Below are 23,269 nucleotides of genomic sequence, written 5' to 3' on the forward strand. Positions count from 1 at the left end.
AGACCAGTTACCAGTCAGTCACAGATGGAAATACAAAAAATTACCAAGCCCACACCTTTAGGCTACAGTAAGGGGTGGACGTTGCGAGTAAAGCCCATTTCAGATTAGGAGCGTGACACGCGCGCGGGAAAACACCCAGGCAGTCTGAAACAGCGGTAAGGAGAACGCTATGCATCAGCAGCATTTGTTTCCTGCCTTCGCGCCTCCCGCCACCACTAGAGGGCGGTGTAACACGGGCAGCTCTTTGTGTAACCTAAAAGATGAGCGTGTTTTAAAGAGCAGGTAAAAATATTAATGTTGCATGAAGTCCCCGTGGTTTGTTCTTTTCTCCTTCACACTGATAGTGTTATATGGCTCATATGTGATATTTTTTAGAGGTCAGTCAACAGGAACTGCGTCTGTTCGAGTAGAAAAACAAAAGTGAAAGTGTTTCACAGACAGGGAGCAGCCCCGTCTGGGAGGGAAACGTCAGAAACTTTACAAACAATTTACGGATCTATTTCGTTAGAAGGAGTTATTTACTCAGGCCGTTTAACTTCTGAATCTCTACAATGAAATGGAGAAAAGGAGATTATGTCCTTCTAAGGTAATTTTAACCTCGTCTGTAGCTGGTACAGAGCAGCTATGACAGTGCAGCTTCTCATCAGATAAACTTTAATTATTTTTCAACGATGTTGACTAAAATCTCACCTTTTTTTCTGTCCCTCCTCCAGGGACATGGATGAAGAAAGACCAAGAGGTGAGGCAGAAACTTACTCTTTTCGTTTATTGCTGAAATGATTTGCTTACACTTCACTAAATTAAGTTATACACACAAAATAGAAACGTCGTCATTAGCGCTGTTACGTTTTCATAGTCGTTCGTGAACGAGCAGGTTCAACGAGCCGGCTCTTTTATGTGAACGAGAACAGGTGGATCCCGTTCGAGAGCCGTTTTACATCATTATAACATTTTATTTTTTAATTTTTATGTATGTTGTTTGTGTGCTATATGATCGATTAACATGAATGATCTTTTCTACATACACTTCCACAGGCACATCTCACATTAGGGACACAAGCTTGATGATACGACGTTAATTATATCAGGTGTTTCATACAGCCCAGCCAGAGAGCAGATTTCATTTGACCCACAAGGGGTTTTAGGGGAGGCAGTAAAGTATGTTTTAAAAAATAGTAGCATGGTATTTTCATCAGTTCAAAAAATGAGCACAACTGGACTGAAATACCAGCACAAATATCAATCAAATGTCATGACATTGCTAAATCTGGCCAGTCAATATATATATATATATAAACACAGTTGCTTAACAAATTTATTAGACCACCTGTCATATTTGTCTCAAAGACCATCCAGCATCATGAAGTGCTTTAATGTGGACTCTTTCATTTTTCAGTGAGCTCTCCACATTTTACCATTTTGAACAGGAATGAGGGATTTAGGGATTTCAAACTGAATTGACCTTTTTATACCCAAATTTGAGCCGGCTCACTGGACTTCTCTGAGAAGTCAGAAATTAATCACACATAACATTCAAGCACTAAAACTCATTTTTCGTTCAGGAATGCAAGTAAATAACTATGATTTGACATATTAATCAAGAAATAATAATGTGCTTTACTATTTTTTCCGTTTTTTTGTAAATCAGTAAATTTGAAAATTCATGGATAACAATAATAATTCTGTTTTAGCATTAAAAATATCGTTTGGTTTAAAGATCTTCTACATATTGGTGTATTCACCATTGCAGAAACATAAAAAATGATTTTGGTAATTATCAATGCTGTTAATTTAGGGGCAGCTTTGGCATAAACCTTACTTTGGGTGGTGGTCTAATAAATTTGTTAAGCACTGTGTATTTATATATATATATATATATATATATTTTCCTCCAAAGTTTATATCTCCGTTTTGACAACCCATCTCTATTATTGACTTTTTAATCTTAAAATTTCAACTTTTGATCCTGTTGTGACTTATCTTGCCTTGTTATTGGCTTAAAGTCTTTTTTGTAGGTCCAATGATGACCCATATGCAGACCCAGAATCATAAGCTAATGTTGAATGGTGTGGGAGCTGAATGTTTTAAGTTGTTCAAGAAAAAAAAATATTGGCAGAGGGGGCACTGTGTCAGAGTTATGATGCTGATGCATGAATGAACAGCTGTGGCAAGATTTTGAGAATGGACACAGGCCCTAAATCCTCCTAAAGAATGTGGTGGCAGAGGCATGTGGCTGCTTTCCTATAAAGGTCACTGATGATTATGAAATCCTGTTTAATTTGTCAGGTGTTTTCATTTTTTGCTGTTTATCTGGATTTTTAATGTACATTCTGATTTTGTATGCCCACTTCTTTTTTATTCCCAGTGGGACTTCCAGATAAAATAATGAAATCAAAAGCATTAAAGTGAGTCAGACATGTTTTCTGTCTTCAGTGTCCTGGAGAAAGTTCTATGTCCACCTGTCAGAAAAGACCAATGACGCTCATCTTCCCTGGGTATCAAGATTTGAAAGTATTGGCCAAGTGAAGGTGGACTCTCCGGAGGACAGTGACTACATCCTGCTGTTCTGTCCCATCGCATCCAGAGTTGGAACAGACATCAGTGACGCTCTGGAAAGTATTCCAGGTAGGTGATGGATCAGGAACAACTGAAAACTAAAAGTCAGATATTTGTTTGATTGGAATCATATTGACATAATAATTTGGAGCACAGTGTATATATATATATGTATACCAGAAAACAAATGATCTCCTCTCTAAGTTGTATATACTTAATTATTGTTTTTTTCTGATATTTTTAAGTGAAGACATGTCTGTTTACAGCTGGTGACAAAGAAGTCATCCTTGTGGTGATGCATCACACCTTCAACAAAGATCATGTTGTGGCTGACAGCAGGTGGCAGGTCAGTAACCCAAAAGTCCTCCTAATTGTGGACACTCTGTTCTTCGAGGGATGTCCTCTGCAGTCTAAACACAATGAAATCGCATGGGATGAAATCAAGAAGTTTCTTGGTGTCTGTGCTGAGGTAAAACTAGATGTATCAGTCTGATTAATTCGATGCATAATGCACCAATATTGTACATCTGTAACTGTTGTTTTTTTTACTCTTTCCTCTGTTCATTCAGGTCCCCAGCCGTGGCTTCAGTGATTACTGTAAGTATAACAGTTAACTTCAGATTTAACTCAGAGACTTTCAGTCTGTTTCAAATGTTCATTCAGATGGTTTTATGTATATTAACTTTAATTGTGAACACTTCTCAGCAGCATGATTGGTTGCTTAGTAAGAAACTGGCTCACATCACCTCCACTTCCCTCTGCAGTAACTGTTAAGTCTGTTTTATATTCTTCCTCAGGCTTTTTATATGCTTTAAGGGTACAATATGTCTGTTGTTTCACTGAAATGTCTGCTTAAAAATTCCACAACCTATATTATGTAAAGATACTGTATCTTTGAGTTGGGCCGTCACATTACCACTTATTCTTACTTGCTCTGATCTTAACTGGCAGCCTGAGTGAGCTTAATATTACTGTGAGACTGATTTCACAAACTAGTTATAAACTCACCACTGAAGCAAACTGTTCTCTTCAACAAACCTGATGCTCAGCCAAGCTGCTCTGAGCTCTAGTTCACTCTGCTGTAAAGAGGAAAATATGGAGCGTGTGACATGAAAGGAGTCAGAGCGCCCTCTACTGGACAAATAATAGAGCACAGATATCATGTCTAAGTAAACCAAGTAACATTCCCTGCACTGTATTGGTGAAAATACAAGTGTTAACCAGGGTGTCCACCTATGATGTTTGATCTACTGTCACTTCCAGCTGTAGTGTTCCGACTACGTATCCCAGAAGCCCCAAAATTACTCACAGGGAGCGTGAGAGGGCCCGCTTGTGCCAGCCGCCGCAAAAACACTTTGACGTATATGTAGTCAATGGCACTCAATGAGTTAAGAATTGTTAAAAAAAAATGTAAATTATACTCAATATAATACTGTTTCGATCTCTTTTCTTCATTTCAGGTATGGCTGTTTTACAACTTGTGTGGGCTGTGATCTTGTTGATGATAACTTGGATTCGTCGACTCTGCGAGAGGTGTTTTGGGTAAAGGCTGTCATTCGACTATCACATCAAGTATTCTTCAAGCTACAAGTTTACACATGAATCTGTTCAGTAAATCAAGAATCATCTGATAAAATTAAATACAAGTTGAATATTATTGATTTTCTCAGAGGAAGTTTAAGTACGATGAAGGTCTTCTAGTGCCAAAGCTTTTCAGTGGTCTTTGATTTCCCACCCTTTTCCTGAAGGATGTTCATCCATTTTGGGTTTTGGCATACTGAGTGTTAATCCTTGATGCTTTTTAGTCAAAGCACATTAATGTAAACTGAATACAAATTGGATATCAGATAGCTCAGACTGCATACAGTCTATCTTTTTTGTAAGTAGGAATTATTTACTCTGAGGCTGTTTAACTTCTGAATCTCTACAAGGAAATGGAGAATAGAAATCATGTTCTTCTAAGGTATTTTTAACTTTGTCTGTTTTGCTGGGCTGAAGCTGGTACAGAGCAGTCGTGACAGTGAAGCTTCTCATCAGATTGACTCTTTTTTTATCCCTCCTCCAGGAATATGGAAGAAGAAAGACCAAGAGGTGAGACAGAAAATTACTCTTTTTATTTATTGCTAAAATGATTCGCTTACATTTTTCTGACAAAACTAAGTTATACACACAAAATAAAAACGTCATCATTATCAGCACCATTATGTTTTCATCAAAAATATTCAGACATGCTATGCAAAACACTCCAACATTCCAATATTCAGCAAAACATTCAAACTTTGAATGTTTTATTAAACATCTCCAAAGCAGCATTTAAGAGTGAAAGAAAACCCAAATAGATGGAAACATGGCTTTAGGAACCTTTTTGTTTAACATTTCAGTAAAAAAAAAAAAACTAGTCCCAGTTAATCTGTTTGTATGGAAATCCATCTCTGCCCCTGGTAAAGAAAATACACATTAAGAAGTATAGACATACTATATATGCAGATAAAGGCGTAATGAGGAAGGTTTCAGCCAGACAAATTCATGGGATTAAGAGAGCAGATGCTAAAATGCCATTACAAAGCAGCAAACAGGTGTTTGAAGCTGCTGGTGCCTCTGGAGTCCCACCAACCTCAAGGTGTAGGATCCTCCAGAGGCTTGCAGTCTTGCATAAACCTACTATTCAGCCACCCCTAACCAATGCTCACAAGCAGAAACGGTTGCAGTGGGCCCAGAAATACATAAAGACTCATTTTCAAACAGTCCTGTTTACTGATGAGTGCCGTGGAGCCCTGGATGGTCCAGGTGGATAGAGTAGTTATCATTGGGAAGTTTGTTTGATAAAAGTGAATTATGCTCCATCAGTTGATGATTTGAAATTTTACTGACTGTCATTTGCATTAAATATTTAGGAAAATCAGAGAAACATATTTGCATAATAATTTGGAGTGCGGTATATAATGTGCATTGTGATTTTGTATGCCCACTTCTTTTTTATTCCCAGTAGGACTTCCAGTTAAAATAATGAAATCACAAGCATTAAAGTGACTCAGACATGTTTTCTGTCTTCAGTGCCTTGGCGAAAGTTCTATGTCCACCTGTCAGGAAGGACCAATGACGCTCATCTCCCCTGGGTATCAAGATTTGTAGGTATTGGCCAAGTTAAGGTGGTCTCTCCTGAGGACAGTGACTACATCCTGCTGTTCTGTCCCATCGCATCCAGAGTTGGAACAGACATCAGCGAGGCTCTGGAAAGTATTCCAGGTAGGCAATGGATCAGAGACAACTGACAAACTAAAAATCGAATATTTGTTTGATTGAAATCATATTCAAATAATAATTTGGAACAGTGTATATATACTAGAAAACAAATGATCTCCTTTTATTGTTTTTTTCCTGATATTTTTAAGTGAAGACATGTCTGTGTTTACAGCTGGTGACAAGGAAGTCATCCTTGTGGTGATGCATCACACCTTCAACAAAGATCATATTGTGGCTGACAGCAGGAGGCAGGTCAACAACACAAATGTCCGCCTGGTTGTGGACACTCTGTTCTTCGAGGGACGTCCCCTGGAGTCTAACCTTAATGAAATCGCATGGGATGATATCAAGACTTTTTTTGGTGTCCGTGGCCATGCCAAGGTAAAGCTAGATATATCAGTCTGATTAATTCAATGCATGATCTTACTTGCTCTGATCTTAACTGGCAGCCTGAGTGAGCTTAATATTACTGTGAGACTGATTTCACAAACTAGTTATAAACTCACCACTGAGGCAAACTGTTCTCTTCAACAAATCTGATGCTCAGCCAAGCTGCTCTGAGCTCTAGTTCACTCTGCTGTGAAGAGGAAAATATGGAGGGTGTGACATGAAAGGAGTCAGAGCGCCCTCTACTGGAAATATAATAGAACACAGACATCATGTCTAAGTAAAACCAAGTCCTATTCCCTTCACTGTGTCACTGAAAAAACAGAAGTGTTACAAGGGACATATTTTACCCTTTTAAGACAAGTTTATATTGTTTTCAGAGTTCCCCAAAACATGCCTGTGAAGTTTGTAGCTGAAAAAACACTCCAGTATTGGATTGTTTCATGTTAAAAACCCCTCTGTTTCAGCCCTGCTCAGAACAAACCGTTTCTGTGTGTGGCTTTAAATGTTAGTTAGTTGTCTGACCTTGCCCCCTGACCATGCTCCATCAAGAAATGGATGTGGCTTAATGAATGTGGCTCTCCTGATCCTCCTCTCAGCTAGAGGAGGATCAGGAAAGGCGGGAGGAACTTTCTTCCAAGTGGGGAGGGCCAGCGCAACCTTGGGGCGGGGTACTCCCCACATGACATCATGAGGGGAAATATGAGAACGGCTTGTTTTAGCACACATTTTCTGAAAAGTGGAGGGGGTGGGGGGGGGGTGGGGGCAGGGAATGGATGTTTCTGGTACTTGAGGGGATTGTGGTCAGGCCAGGGGCACATGTTTTTGTTTGATAAGTGATTTTTTGCATAATATGTCCCCTTTAACCTCAGCATCCATCAACCAACTATTGGCTGATGAACATTTACTTATAATATGCTATAATTGGCCAGTCAAGTCTTCCAAGTTTATGAATTGTTTTAAGTTTTTTATTATTCTCAATATAATACTGTGTCAATCTTTTTTCCTTCATTTCAGGTATGAAGAACCTCGTGATTGCTTTTCAAACTGTGTGGGCTGCGATTTTGTCGCTAATAACTTCGTTCGTTCGTGGACTCAGGTGTTTTGGGTAAAGGCTGTCACAGAAAAAGTTCAGTCATTTCACTATCACATCAGGTATTCTCCAAGCTACAATATTACACATGAAACCTGTTTAATAAAACAAGAATCATCTGATAAAATTAAATAAATGTTGGGTATTGTTGATTTTCTCAAGTGAAGTTTTAGGATGATGAAGGTCTTCTAGTGCCAAAACATTTCAGTGGTCTTCAATTTTCTATCCCTTTTCTGAAGGATGCATGAATTAATGTTTTTATTTCAGTTACATACATGTTGATAAAAACAAAAGCATCAAATAAGATCAATTTTTACATAAATTTGTTAGTCAGCAACCAAAAAAGTAATGGACTAAAGCCAGTGGCTTATTTTAGCTCATCCTATAACATCACAGGATCAAGCCAGAAAATCATAATACAATGAAAAATTAAATACATGATAGTTCAATTAGAAATCAGTTTTCACCAAGTTTTAATTTAGATTATTACCTTTATTTTAGATTTGAAGTCTTTTTGAATGCAAAGGTAGAATTACAGTTCATCATTAAGTCCATTCCATAACTTCACTCTCTAAACTGACACGCATCTGGACTTAAGATTTGTTCTCACTTCACATGTTTCAAACATTAGCAATCCCCTTAAAGGGATACTTTAACATTTTGGCAAATTTGCCCATTGCCATAATTCCTATAGCCTTACTAATAGGTTTGTTACCTTTAGTTGTCAGTGCAAGCTATTTTTAGATCGGCGCTGCTGAGTTAGGAGCTGCTCAGCTAACGCTATGTTGTCTTACGGTATTCCAGCTTTCCCTCATCAAACTCATCAAATACACAATCCAACAACTCCAAAACGCTCTCGTGGACAAGTTGTGACCTGCACATTCACCACGCTATGAAATAATCACGGAACATTACGAGACGTTTTAAACGTAAACACAAAGCCAGAACTACACTCCAGACATGGCAGCTGCATTGTGTCACTCCGCCCAGTGGTTTACTCAAGAAATAGTTCAGAGTATTTGCTTCAATTGTCGTAATGTCACATAATTATACGTTATTATTTCATAGCGTGGTGAATGTGCAGGTCAAAACTTGTCCACAAGAACGTTTTGGAGTTGTTGGATCATGTAGTTGATGGGTTTGATGAAGGAAAGCCTAGAATTTCTAGCTAGAAATTCAGCTCTAATGTTACAACATTAATACCGATGCTCTTTGTTGCATGTGAATGTTTAACTAAGCTTTTTTAATGATTTATGTTCAATCTAATGTTGGTGTATAATGAAGACATAAAAATAGCCCTGTAAAAGAAGGATTTCTGCAGATTTTAGCTCACTAAAAAACTGAATTGTAAGATTTCCTTCATGAATAAACAACTGTTGACCAATAAAAGTTGACTCATTACGAGGAAAAAAAATACTATGGAGCATGTCAGTAAAGACACGTTACATTTGGGGTACCTCAAGATAGATGTTAAGGACATTTCTGTTTTCACTAACTGCCTGCCATTTATTTTAGAAAAAGCCCACACGGCTTTTTTAAACATCCTAGTTTCATTCTGGATGCTGAAATTATTTTACTTTGCACACAGAAATGAAAATATTCCACAAAAAAAAAAAAAAACTACCAGGGTCAAAATTATTAGCCCCTGGTGCAAATAGTCAATCGTGTCTCCTTTTTGCTGGATAACAGCCTGCAGTCGTTTATTGTAGTTTTCAACAAGTTTCTAAAACGTTATCTGAGTAATTCCAGCCCGTTCTTCTTTGGTGAAGCTCTCAAGCTCCTCCAGATTTGATGGCCTCCTGGCATGGACCTCGGTCTTCAGTTCACCCTACAGATTTTCAATGGGATTCAAGTCAAGGCTTTGTGCAGCCTCTATTTATGCGGAGGGGTATAGCCTTCTCCAAAATGTAAACAACTTTTCTTAAAATGTAATTAAAATGAGTTGAAAGTGGCAAAAAAATAGGTAAAAAGTGGCAAAAGAGGCAAAAAGTGGTGAAATGGGTTTAACATGGCAAAAATGGGCCCAACAAATAATGAAATGCAGTTGAAATGGACAAAAGTGGGCATAAAAAAGTGGTGAAAAGGGATTAGTAGTGGTAAAAATGTTAACCGTGGCAACAAAAAGGCAGAAAGTGGCCAAAAAAATTGGGTTAACAATTGCAAAATATTGCGCAGAAAAAGTGGAAGAAAGGGGTTAAACAGAAGCAAAAAAGGTTTTAAAGTGGCAAAAATGGGCAGAGAAGGTATGTAAATACGATTAAAAAGTATAAAAAATGGGTTTTAAGGGACAAACCTTGGCTAAAGCAGCAACAATATGTTAATATAAACAAAAAAAGGCAGAAAGTGGCACAAATAGGCAGAAAAAAGTTGGTACAAAGTTTTTAAAAGTGGAAAAATTGGTAAAAAAAAAGTAGCAAAAATGGGCAGAAAAGGTGTAAAAATTGGATTTTAGGAATAGTAGAAACTGGTGAAAAGTTGCAAGTGGGTTTGGGGGTGGGGTGGGGGGGTGATGAAAAGCAGTGAACGGGGTCAAAAATGGGTAAAAAGTTTGCAAAATTGATGGAAAATGTCAAATAAAAGTGGTAAATTTGTCAGATAAGAGGTTAAAAGGGGTTTAAAGTGGTAAACAAATAAATGACCTCAAGATCAGAACCCAATAATAGCTTGCAACACTTTTAAGCTCCAAAAGAAGTAACTGTTAGCCAGGATGCTCGGACTTGTGCTACTGATCCAGCGCACATGCTTGATACACACGATACTATCAATAAATCACAACTTGGGACGACCCATCCACCTGGTTTGTCAGGGGCCTGGTCAGTTCTGTGGACAGGCCTGGCAAGGGACAAGGCTGAAGGTCAGTATTGGATGCCGGTGATCTTCGGGCTCTCAGGCTGCACTGCGGTAAAAACATACATGGTTTTGTACTGGAAATCACTGCGTGGGCTCAGGAGTACTTCTAGAAAATGTCAACACAGTTCACTGTGTTATACACAAATGCAAGTTAAAGCTGCATCATGCAAAGAAGAAGCCACATATGAACACGATCCTGCCGCCATCTTCTCTGGACCAAAGCTTTTTATAAAAAAGACTGCAGAAAAATGGAAAACTGTTCTGTGGTCGGATGAATCCAGATTTGAAATTCCTATTATTTTTCCTCTTGTCATTTACTAACTTTTATTGCCTATTAACCTTGATTTATTTTATTGCATCTTTGGCTAGTTTTCATTTTATTGCCTTCCTCTCTTTCATGCTTGGATCTACATTAGTTTCCTTTTTTAGACTTTTGCCATTGTATTTATTCCTTTTACTGGCTTTTTATTTATAAAGCTGATTTTATCTTGATTTTACCCTTTATATTTTGCTGTTTTTTTATTGGCTCTTGTTCTATTTCTCTTATCAGATTTGCCTGCTTTTACCCTCCTGTTATTGTTTTTATCTCTTGTTGAATTCATTCCTCTTTGCTCTGTCTTTTAATCTCACATCTTAAATCTTTTGTCTCTCTGGCTCAACTTAGATGTGTTCCTGGTTTTTATGGTACCTTTGGTGTAAATGTAATGTTGGCTCTGCTGATGTCTTCATTTGCATGGTGATGCCTGGGTTCTTGACATCTTATGAGGTTGTGGGGTTATTATATTTATTACCTTTGATTTAAAAAGTGATACAAAAAAAAGTGTTGTCTGCAGTGTACGTCTCAAAGTTTTTAATATTTTATTGCTTTATCAAAGTCTTTTATTTCTGCACTTGAGTCCTGAATGAACTACGATTGAGTCAGGAAGTGTTGCATAACGAAGAGTTTCCCTTTGTAGCTTTCTTTTAAATGATGGTATCTTATATAGCAACCTTTGCAGAAGTTTGAGTAGTCCACACACCCAAAGAAAAACAGAGCAGTAGTTGTTTCATGCCTTCGCGCCTCCCGCCACCACTAGAGGGCGGTGTAACACAGACAGCTCTTTGTGTAAACCTAAACTAAGAAAAGATGAGAGTATCTTTAAGAGCAGGTAAAAATAATGTGACATGAAGTCCTCGTGTTTTGCTCTTGTTTTATCTTCTCCTTCACACTGATAGTGTTATATTGCTCATATGTGATCTTTAATTTTTTGGAGGTCAGCCTGCAGGAAGTGGGTCTGTTCGAGTAAAAAACAAAAGTGAAAGTGTTTGACAGACAGGGAGCAGCTCCGTCTGGGATGGAACTGCGAACGACTTCTCAAACAAATTACGGATCTATTTCGTAAGAAGAGGTAATCTACTCTGAGCCCTTTTAACTTCTAAATCTAAACAGGGAAATGGAGAATAGAGAGCATATCTCTATATTTTTAACTTCGTCTGTTTTGCTGGACTGAAGCTGGTACAGAGCAGTTATGACAGTGCAGCTTCTCATCAGATAAACTTAGATTCTTTTTAAACGATGTTGACTAAATATTCACGTCTTTTTTCAATCCCTCCTCCAGGAACATGGACGAAGAAAGACCAATAGGTGAGACAGAAAACTTACAGAAAATTGTTTTTGTTTATTTTATGCAATGCCAAGCTAGCAGCTTTTTAGTCACAGTTTGTTTTAACTTGTTTTATGCTATGCAAATCTGGCAACAGTTAAATTCCCGTTTGTTTTACTAATTTAATGTAATGCCAAGCTAGCAACTGTTTAGTCATACTTTTCTTAGCCCCCCTTGACGCAGTACGAGCTAGAAACTTTTGGCCCCCACTGTTTAACATTGTTTGATACAATGCAGATCCGGAAACAACTCAGCCAAATTCAGCAATTTTACCTTATTTTATGCGATGCCCAGCACGCAACTTTTAGCTAATTGGTTCAACTGCTGTTGCTTGGAGATGTGAAGTCAGCAGTGGCTTAAGGACAATTTGCTTAGCTCCACCAGAAATGAAACACTCAAGACTTTACTTAATTTACAGTATTCATGATTATATTGCAAGCTGTTTTATTGCTTAATTTATCTATTTTTTCACTTCTTTGATTCTAGTCTGTATGACTGGCTTAGGAATAAGTTGCTTAAACCCACCAAACATTAGATAATAGGTAGCAATAGCTTAGCAGCATCTTACACAATCTCGATAGTTTGATTAGTTGCACATTGAAAATACTTATTTGGATGCTTATTGTTAGAGATAAGAGCAAATGGCAATACCCCTCAGGGACAGTTTTCTTAGTCCCACTTTAGATGAGATGCACAGTCAGCAGTTTACTTCGCTCCACTTGCATTTTGTAATACTTATTAATAGCATAACCCTGTATGGGACAAAAGGATGCTTAGGTCAGCAGTGGGACTGCAGTACTTGAGATCTAGAATAACGTGCAGAATATGTATGAGCAAGCTTTGGCTTATTTAAAATTATTATTATTATTTTATTTTATTTACTTATTTTGTGACTCAACGTCATTTAGGTGGGACTTTCACACACCACCACCAGTAATATGCAATTTGCAAAACTATGTGCAGGCAATGACATTTGCAATATTGCAATAAGTAGTTTCATCAAAATTAAATGATTTTTTTTTAAAAAGCCAAATGGAAATTTAGAGTCATGACAGAATATGTTAACATGAGCAATGCCTGCAATATTGCCACCATAAATAGGTGTACACGAGTTAAGTTTGTTCTGTTATTTATAGAATTAGGTATTTATAATTCATTTATTTTAAGAGCTTTAATACTTACCATGTAGTAAACAACATGGTGACAACAAGAATACCTTGAGCACGATTTTTTTTCTTCTTCTTCTTTTTGGTTACAGTAATACCCATGGTGAATGAGCAGTGGAATGACTTCACATAATGACAAATACACGTTGATAACGACGTGATGAAACTGACAGAATCAAAGAATAGAGATCCTGTCAGCAGACTGCACCATCACAGGCAGATGGACTGTTAAGAGAATTTCAACAATTGAGAAAGGATCATGCTGTGGTAATTAGTAGAATATGTTTGCCCCATGTTTAAGGCCTGCAGTAACTGGATATGTGTGATACTTCCAACTATGACCAGAGACCATGTCAGAATGTTATTCTTAATTTATACATGATATTAAACATAAAAACAAGAGCAAAGCAGTGACAGTAAGGCTATAAAGACAAATCATGGTTGAAGCCTACTTCATAATGTTATTGACACCATGAGATACAGAGTGATAGTACAATATGATAATGCAGATTCAAGTTCCACTTGTTTTTGAAGGAATGTGTTTCATTGTGAGTGTAGCAGTTAATAGGTAGCTGAATGCTTAGTCAGTATCTTACACCACTAATAAGGACAGATTTTATGTTTACCAAAACTGGAGAGCTTTGTTTTGGCTGTACATGCAAATGAAACTGACTGTGGTACAGTGACCATGGCGTAAATATAACTCAGGTGAATGCAGCTGTGCACAGTGGTGTTGCAAAAGAAATAACTATTATTACTTGCTGATAAATTTATACCCAAGTGATGCAGAAGACAAGTGGTGCTTTTTGCCATGAAGTGTATTCTGAGCAACAGGATCCTTACAGGCATTCAGTTAGTTATATTTTACCAAGCCCCTTGGAATGATGCAGGAATAAATAATGGTATGAAGTGAATTTAATTAAGCATTGGATTAAATTGTGACAGATCTCATACTGTGATTAATGTGAAACCTGGTAACAAAACTGGTCCAGGATGAGCAGTTTGGATAAACAGAGTGTTTGCCTGAGATAACAGCCAGATCTTTCCATATGAGGAATTTATCATTGCTTTAACCCCGACGAGAATTAAATCAGTATCATAACTAGTGAGATATCTCAATTCTCTCTGAACCATGTCATGAATGAACTGATGGGGGAGAAAGGTTTAAATGGGGCAGCAGTGATATGATAGGCTAACTGAGGGAGTGCTATTGGATAGGTGTGACCACCAGGTGATGTGAACAGCTGATTATGATGACAGAGTGCATGAACTACTAAACCGGGGTCGAGAATGTGGTCTTCCTGACTGAACTTACGTTAAGCTTTATTAAATAAACAGCATTAAAGTTACTAAAGCATGTTTTCTGTCTTCAGTGTCTTGGCGAAAGTTCTATGTCCACCTGTCAGGAAGGACCAATGGCGCTCATCTCCCCTGGGTATCAAGATTTGAAGGTATTGGCCAAGTTAAGGGGGACTGTCCTGAGGACAGTGACTACATCCTGCTGTTCTGTCCCATCGCATCCAGAGTTGGAACAGACATCAGCGAGGCTCTGGAAAATGTTCCAGGTAGGCAATGGATCAGGGACAACTGACAAACTAAAAATCAAGTGTTTGTTTGATTGGAATCATATTTGCATAAAAATTAGGAACAAAGTGTATATATATATATATATTCTAGAAAATAATTGACCTCCAATTGTTTTTCTTTAAGTGAAGACATGTCTGTGTTTACAGCTGGTGACAAAGAAGTCATCCTTGTGGTGATGCATCACACCTTCAACAGAGATCATGTTGTGGCTGACAGCAGGTGGCAGGTCAAAGACCCAAAGGTCCGCCTGGTTGTGGACACTCTGTTCTTCGAGGGACATCTTCTGGAGTCTAACCTCAATGAAATCGCATGGGATGAAATCATGTTTTTTTTTGGTGTCCATCCTGGGGTAAAACTAATTTTATCAGTCTGATTAATTCAATGCATGATGCACCAGTATTGGACATCTGTAACTGTTGTTTTTCTTTTTTTTACTCTTTTCCTCAGTTCATTCAGGTCTGCAGCCGTGGCCCCAGTGATGACTGTACGTATAATTTAACTCAGAGACTTTCAGTCTGTTTAAAATGCTCATTCAGATGGTTTTACGTTAACATTTTATTTTTGCGGCCTTCTTTCCATGAACACTTTGAAGTAAACAGTCTTTAAGTCTTGTGTTCACTGAATCACCCATAACCTCAGTTCCATTGCACTTCTCAGCAGCATGTACAGTTGTTTAGTTAGAAAAACTGGCTCACATCACCTTCACTCCCATCTGTAGTAACTGGTCAGCCTGTTTTGTATTCTGCTTCATGGTTTTTATTTGCTTTAAGGGTACAATATGTCAGTTTTTTCACTGAAATACCTTCTCAAATATTCCGCAACCTATATTACGTAAAGATACAGTGGCTTGCAAAAGTATTCATACCCTTTGAACTTTTCCACATTTCTTCACGCTACAACCACGAACGTAAATATATTTTATTGGGATTTCACATGATAGATCAGTAGAAAGTAGTGCATAATTTTGAAGTGGGAGGAAAATTATACATGGCTTTCACAATTTTTACCAAATAAAAACCTGAAAAGTGTAGTGTGCAAAAGTGTTCAGCCCCCTGGAGTTAATTCTTTGTAGAGCCACCTGTAGAGCCAAATAGCTCAAGCTCAGTCAGATTTGATGGAGAGCGTCTGCAAAAGCAATTTCAAGTCTGGCCACAGATTCTCACTGGGATTTAGGCTGGACTCTGACTGGGCCATTCTAACACATGAATATGTTTCAGTCTGAACCATTCCATCGTAGCTCTGTGTGTATGTTTAGGGTCGTTGTCCTGCTGGAAGGTGAACTTCCACCCCAGTCTCAAGTCTTTTGCTGATTCTAACAGGTTTTCCTCCAAGACTGCCCTGTATTTGGCTCCATCCATCTTGCCATCAACTCTGACCAGCTTTCCTGTCGCAGCTAAAAAAAGAAAGGCATCCCCACAGCATGATGCTGCCACCCCCATGTTTCACGGTGGGGATGGTGTGTTCGGGGTGATGTGCAGTGTTTGTTTTCTACCACACATAGTGCTTGTGTTTTGGCCAAAATGTTAAGTTTTCGTCTCATCTGACCAAAGCATCTTCTTCCACATGTTTGGTGTGTCCCCCACATGGCTTTAGGCAAACCGCAAACAAGACTCCTCATGGCTTTTTTTCAACAATGGCTTTCTTCTTGCTGCTCTTCCATAAAGGCCAGCTTTGTGGAGTGCACGACTAATAGTTGTCCTGTGGACCAGGTCTCCCACCTGAGCTGTGGATCTCTGCAGCTCCTCCAGAGTTCCCATGGGCCTCTTTGCTGCTTCTCTGATCAGTGCTCTCCTTGCCCGGCCTGTAAGTTTAGGTGGACAGCCATTTCTCGGTAGGTTTGTAGTTGAGCAGTGTTCTTTTTCATTTTCAGATGATGGATTGAACAGTGCTCCATGAGATGTTCAAAGCTTGGGATATTTTGTTATAATCTTACCCTGCTTAAACCTCACAACTTTCCTGACCTGTCTTGTGTGTTTCTTGGTCTTAATGGTGCTGTTTGTTCACTGATGTTCTCTAACATACGTCTGAGGCCTTCACAGAACAGCTGTTTTATACTGAGATTAGATTACATACAGGTGGACTCTATTTACTCATTAGGAGACATCTAAAGGCAGTTGGTTGCACTGGCTTTTATTCATGGGTATCAGACTCCAGGGGGGTGAATACTTTTTCACACCACACTTTTCAGATTTTGATAAGTAAAACATTTTGAAAGCCATGAATAATTTTCCTTCCACTTCAACAATTATGCGCCACTTTGTGTTCATGAATCATGCAAAATCACATTAAAATATATTTACTTTTGTGGTTGTAACGTAAAGAAATGTGGAAAATCAAGGGGTATGAACACTTTTGCAAGCCACTGTATTTTTGAGTTGGGCCATCACATTACCACTTATTCTTTTTTGCTCTGATCTTAACCGGCAGCCTGAATGAGTGTAATGTTACTGTGAGACTGATTTCACAAACTAGTTATAAACTCACCACTGAGGCAAACTGTTCTCTTCAACAAACCTGATGCTCAGCCGAGCTGCTCTGAGCTCTAGTTCACTCTGCTGTAAAGAGGAAAAGATGTGTGTGACATAAAAGGAGTCAGAGCGCCCTCTACTGGACAAATAATAGAGCACAGACATCATGTCGAAGTAAAACCAAGTCCTATTCCCTTCACTTTATTACTGAAAATACAAGTGTTAACATCGGCATCCATTGATCAACTTTTAGCTGATTAATGATTACTTTTAATACGCTGTAATTGGCCAATTAAATCATCCAGCGGATAAATTACAAGTTTAAGAGTTGTTAGGGTTTTTATTATACTCAATATAATACTGTATCACTCTTTTTTTCTTCATTTCAGGTTTGAAGAACATCGTGATTGCTGTACTTATTGTGATGGTTGTGACCTTGGGAATAACTCTGGGTTATCTAATCTACGGGGGGTGTTTTTGTTTTTGTTAAAAGCTGTCAGACAAAGTTCACAGTCATTTGACTATCACATCAGGTATTCTTCAAGCTACAGGTTTACACATGAAATTTGTTAAGTAAAACAAAAATCATCTGATAACATTAAATACAAGTTATATTTGATCGATTTTCTCAAGTGAAGTTTGAGGACGATGTAGGTCTTCTAGTGCCAAGGCATTTCAGTGATCATGATTATTAAGGTCCACTATTAGTGTGCTGTGCTTTCTTTCTTTATTTTTGGTTTGTGTGACTTTTCTGCATCTATTTCTGGTCCAAAACTAAGGCTGCATGGGACGCCGCCTTCTATGCTAAAGACTATTGATTGTGCTTTTCTTTAGTTTTTTTCAGTTAATGCTCACCAATAACTTTAATTTGCCTATTTTGTAGCTTTAAAGGAGACATATTATGCAAAAATCACTTTTTCAGGCTTTTCTAACAAAAACATGTGACCCTGGCCTGTCCACAATCACCTTAAATACCAGAAAATCCATTCCCCCCCACACACACACACAGCTCATTCTGGGAGGGGCTGAAACAGAGGGCTTGCAAAAAATGCAAGAATCCTTTACTATATATTTTGTTTACTAAATATTTTTTTTTAACAAACTTCACAGGCATGTTTTGGGGACCTCTGAGAACAATACTTGTCTTAAAAGAATAAAATATGCCCCCTTGAAGTCACTTTACCAGTAAAATAAAAACTGAGTAAACACAAGAAATGTATTAATACTTAAGTTTTTCATTACATGATGAAGTTTTTCAAACATGAGTTGTAAAAGCAGTTAAAATAGGATCTAATTATTCTAAACTTGTTTTGACATTGAAGATAAAATCCACCTGCATACTGGGGAAAAAAAAACTACTGGCTGTGTAGTCAAGTGATAGGAACCCAGGTTTAGGAAGGAAGAAGAAGAAGAACTATTCATGTGACACCATCCCATCCAGTCTGCTAAAACTCAAACACGGAGACATCTGTGAAAGAGAGCAGCAAAGTTATTTTCTACTTTTATATAATAAAAGCAAAAAGTAAAGAAAGTGACTGAAAGTTAGGCGGAGTGACAAAGTTATTTTCTACTTTTCATGCAACAGTATATATATATTTACCAAGAAATATAATTTATATAAATATATAAGTTTCTACTTTTCTTGGAAAATGTGACTTTTTACAAAAAACGTTTTCATTTCAGCTGATGTATGATTTGGTTTTGTTACAGTAAATAACTATACATTGTTTTTGTAAAAATGTTGTCATTTATTTGTTCTAAATTATACAAATATTTACAGAACAAACATCAGAGGTTGGTGTGGGATGATCGTTCATTAAATGGCTCTGGATTTATCTACCATGTTTAGCTATTGTTATTTTATCTTGCTTTTGTGTTTACTCACATTTTCACTGATCCAGGGTTAAATTCTTATTTTAATCTTACTTTTATTTTATAAATCACGAGTTTTGTCTTTTTTTTATGGTTACCCCTTTAAGCTTTGAACTCTATGCTCACTTTATCAGGTTTTGTCCTGTTGATTTTGTGTGGAAGGAGGCTGACTCACTCACTGTAAATTAGTGGTGTAAAGCTAAACTGATATACACTTCTGCCTCTCAGAAAAAAAATCATTCCAGCTCACCTCTGACCCAGTAGACTGCTGTCGTGAATGCCCGCGCATGCGCTGAGGTGGCATTATGCAAATCAGTCGGAGGCAAGAGGTCTGCATGGGTGAGGTCTGCATCCAAGAGGTCTCCGGGCTGCAGTCAAACGGAGGGGCCATTAAGGTCAGTAAAATCATGCTCCATTGTAAAGTTAAGCTGGGATAAGTTATAATTTTTGATCTTGAGAAAAATTACTTTTGTCAAAGCAGTAAACATTTTTTAATCTTTTAATGTAAAGTAACCCCCTTTTCTAAAAACAATTAAAATGGGCAGAAAAAAGTGGAGAAAGGGGGTAAAAAAAATGGCATAAATATGTGAAACATGGCGAAAATGTGCATTAAAAGTGGTGAAAAGGGGTTAAACAGTGGTAAAAAAAAAATGCTTTGAATGGCAAAAATGGGCAGAAAATGTGTTGGAATAAGATTAAAAAGTAGCAAAACTGGATTTAAAGGGGCAAACATTGTCTAAAAGTAGCAGAAATATGATAAAAGCAAAATTAAAAAAAGGGCAGAAAGTGACGAAAAAGGAGGCAGAGTGGCAGGAAAGGCAAAAAGTGCTAATTTGTGGTTTTAAAAAAGTAGAAACACTGGTTAAAATCAGCAGTAAAAGGTAGAGAAATTGGATTTTAGATGTAGCAAAAAAAACTTTAAAGTGGCAAAAATGGGAAGTTTGAGGTGGTGGTGATGAAAAGCAGTAAAAGTGTGGAAAAAAAATTGTAAAATGTGTGCAAAATTGATGAAAATGACAAAAGTGGTGAAAAGGTCAATTAAAGGGGTTTAAAGTGGCAAAAATAATCAATTTCAACATCAGAACTCAGTAATAGCTTGAGACACTTTTAAGCCCCAAAAGTAACTGTTAGCCAGGATGCTAGCACTAATGCTACTGATCCAACACACATGCACTGATACTGTCAATAAATCACTACTGGGGACGGCCCATCCACCTGGTTTGTCAGGGTTCCAGTCAATTCCTTGGGCTGGCCTGGCAAGGGACAAGGCTGAAGGTCAGTATTGGATACTGGGGATCCTCAGTCATCAGGAGGCACTGCATTAAAAACAGACATGGTTCTGTACTGGAAATCACTGCATGGGCTCAGGAGCGCTTCCAGAAATCACTGTCTCAACACAAAACAAATGAAAGCTGTATCATGGAACAGGATCCAGAAACGCCACCATCTTCTCTGGACCAAAGAAAATGGACTGAAGCAAAATGGAAAACTGTTCTGTGGTCAGATGAATCAACATGTTAAATTCCTTCTGGAAACCATGGATGCTGTGTCCTGTGGACCAAAAAGGAGAGGGACCATCCAGCTTGTTATCAGTAAATTTCAAAATCCTGCATGTCTGATGGTATAGGGTTGCATCCAAAATGACTCTGCTTGTGTTATTTCATCCATAATGGGTCTGCAGTGTAATCTATTATTTCTGTACTTGAGCCCTTCCTGTATGAACTGCAGTTGTGTCAGGACGTGTTGCATAATAAAGAGTTTTTTTTAGTAGCTTTCTGTCAACTGATATCATGTTTTGCAGAAGTCTGATTAGTCCACATCCACATGAAGGTTGTTTTTTTCCAGTTTAGAGCAGTAGTTGTTTCCTGTTACCACTAGAGGGGGGTGTAACACAGACAGTTGTTTATGTAATCTCAAGAAAGGTGAAAGTATTTTAGAGAGCATATAAAAATAATAATGTCACATAAGTCATCGGACTTTTTTCTTGTCTTATCTTTTTCTTCAAACTGATAGTGTTATATGGCTCATCTGTAATCTTTCATTGCAGGTCATTCAACAGGAAATGCGTCTCATTGAGTGAAACAAAAGTGAAAGTGTTTCACAGACGGAGCAGCAGCGCACGGGAGGAAAATGTCAGAGACTTTACAGACAAGTTATCAATCTTTTTCGTAAGTAGGCATTAGTTACTCTAAGACCGTTTAACTTCTAAGTCTCTTTAAGGAAATAGAGAAATACTGATTATTTTCTGCTGAGGTATTTTTCGTCTGTTTTGCTGGACTGAAGCTGGTACAGAGCAGCTACGTCAGTGCAGCTTCTCATCAGATAAACTTTAGCTCTTTTTAAACGACGTAGGCTAAAACATTCACGTCTTTTTTTTTTATCCCTCCTCCAGGGACATGGACGAAGGAAGACCAAGAGGTGAGACAGAAAACGTACCCTTTTCCTTTGTTGCTTAAAAATTCGGCTGTTCTTTTCTGCCAAAATCAAGTTATACACACAAAATAGATACATCATTTTCTTGTTTTGATAAAAAATACTTAGAAGCTATGTGTGGCAAAGTAGGGGTAAGGGCTATGATAAATTTGCACCAATACAAGCCAGACAACGCCACCTAGGGACTTTCACCCAGGAGTTTTACCCAGTTCTAAAGATAAGAGGCAAACACAGGTTCAACTCTACAAGAAGACAGAGACGTGGTTCAAAAAGCAAATCAAAATGTATATTAAGTTTAAATGCAAATATATATTACTGTAATTGGAAGTGTCTGTGGAAAGAAAAAGGAGTTAGTGTTGGGGAATGAATTTCAAGTCAAAATTTATGGAAAAGATGTATCAAAATTTTATTACAGTTTATTCTTTTAACAATTAATCTTTAATTAATAAAACACTTCCAGGTGAAGTGACTAAAAACAAAAAGGGAAGGGGGAGTGAGTGGAAGCTAGCAAGAGGGAGGCAGTCTACCAAAGGAAGTGTCCCAGGAGTGCACTTACCCACCACACGTGAACTCACTGCAAACACGGCAAACAGGTGCAGACTACTGTGTCCCAGTGCGCCTGTCACTACAACAAAAAGGTGCAGGGAACCACCCAGAGTGCCTAGCCTCCACCGCTAGCCAGCAACCACTGCACTGTAGGGGACAAGAAAGAAAAAGTTACACTAAAGAAACATTTAAAACTATGTAAAACCAGTTGTTCCGCTAAAAAGGCCTATTTTAACAACAGTTCAGTGAAAATGCTTACACAAGAGAATAAAGCAAAACCTAAGGACCAAACAGAATTCAAAACAGAAGACAAAACAGCAGCTGATTGTGTCTGAAATATAAAAACCAGAATCATTACGCTGTCATAAAAATATAATAAATATGTAATAATCTCAGACACTTCCTATCGACAGTATGCAGCTTGTCATACCTGCACAGGTAGCTACATTTAGCAGCTGTCCGCTGAGCCAGCTTTACACCACTACAAAGATACAAATGTTAACTTCCATTGAAACAATTAAAATGTGTTCAACAATGTTCAAGAAGTTGACAAACCTTGATTCAATGGACACCAAGATGACCAGGTAAAAGTGTGCAAACAGGAAGGAAACTGTTTAAAACAAACACAATTTGACTAATGATTAAAAGCTTTCAACTCAAGTTAAACAACAGACTAAAATGATCAAGGCCACAGTTCCTACCTCAGATCTGGCCATGCGGCAGCTACCAGGCAAAGACAAAGGGTAAAGACGCAGCTATCCTGCCACAGGTGGCTTAAATAGGCTCTGCCAATTTAGAGGGGGAGGAGCTGACCTACTTTTGCACCCAGATTCTCTCTGCTACATATGCAAAACATTCCAACATTCAGCAAAGATTTAATATTTGAGTTGTTTTATTAAATGTCTCCAAAGCAGCATTTAAGAGTGAAAGAAAAAACAAACAGCAGTTAGAAGCATTAGTGTTTGTTTAACCATCCAGTGGCGCCATTAAAAGAGGTAGTTCCAGCTCTGTTTTGTATGGAAATCCATGTGTGCCCCTGGAAAGAAGGATAATATATATTTACAGTGCTTAACAAATTTATTAGACCACCTGCCATATTTGTCTCAAAGACCATCCAGCATCATGAAGTGCTTTAATGCGGACTCTTTCATTTTCAGTGAGCTCTCCACGTTTTACCATTTTGAGCAGGAATGAGGAATTTCAAACTGAATTCACCTTTCTATACCCAAATTTGAGCTGGCTCACTGGGCTTCTCTGAGAAGTCAGAAATTAGTCAAGCATAACATTCAACCACTAAAACTAATTCTTCTGTTCAGGAATGCAAGTAAATAATTATAATTTGAAATATTAATCAAGAAATAATAATGTGCTTTACTATTTTTTCAGCTTTTTGTAAATCAGTAAATTTGAAAATTCATGGATAAC

The 23,269-nt window shown here is 37.9% G+C and overlaps 1 protein-coding gene and 1 long non-coding RNA gene across 5 annotated transcripts; one reads left to right on the forward strand and one right to left on the reverse strand.

Moving 5' to 3' along the window:
• The first annotated feature begins 290 nt into the window (after positions 1-290).
• On the forward strand, positions 291-19,189 carry LOC121521576. 4 transcript variants are annotated; one of them, XM_041805673.1, is made up of 11 exons: positions 291-586; positions 714-739; positions 2,434-2,625; positions 2,823-3,025; positions 3,126-3,153; positions 4,017-4,098; positions 4,622-4,647; positions 5,611-5,802; positions 14,672-14,874; positions 14,973-15,009; positions 19,094-19,189. In XM_041805673.1, coding segments are annotated over exons 1-11 (1,026 nt in total). In that variant the 5' UTR covers positions 291-551; the 3' UTR covers positions 19,096-19,189. The 4 variants fall into 4 exon arrangements, with proteins under 4 accessions (XP_041661607.1, XP_041661606.1, XP_041661604.1 ...); XM_041805672.1 differs by lacking the exon at positions 19,094-19,189 and adding an exon at positions 17,383-18,581; XM_041805670.1 differs by lacking the exon at positions 19,094-19,189 and having other exon boundaries at positions 14,973-15,334.
• Positions 19,131-22,571, reverse strand: LOC121521577. The gene is made up of 6 exons (XR_005992864.1): positions 22,546-22,571; positions 22,400-22,454; positions 22,275-22,325; positions 21,855-21,991; positions 20,081-20,181; positions 19,131-19,233 (listed from the first exon to the last, which is right to left on the reverse strand). It is a non-coding gene; the product is annotated as an uncharacterized LOC121521577 (long non-coding RNA).
• Between the last annotated feature and the right edge of the window lie 698 nt (positions 22,572-23,269).

Source organism: Cheilinus undulatus, linkage group 14 (assembly GCF_018320785.1).
Source record: "Cheilinus undulatus linkage group 14, ASM1832078v1, whole genome shotgun sequence".
Taxonomy (NCBI): domain Eukaryota; kingdom Metazoa; phylum Chordata; class Actinopteri; order Labriformes; family Labridae; genus Cheilinus; species Cheilinus undulatus.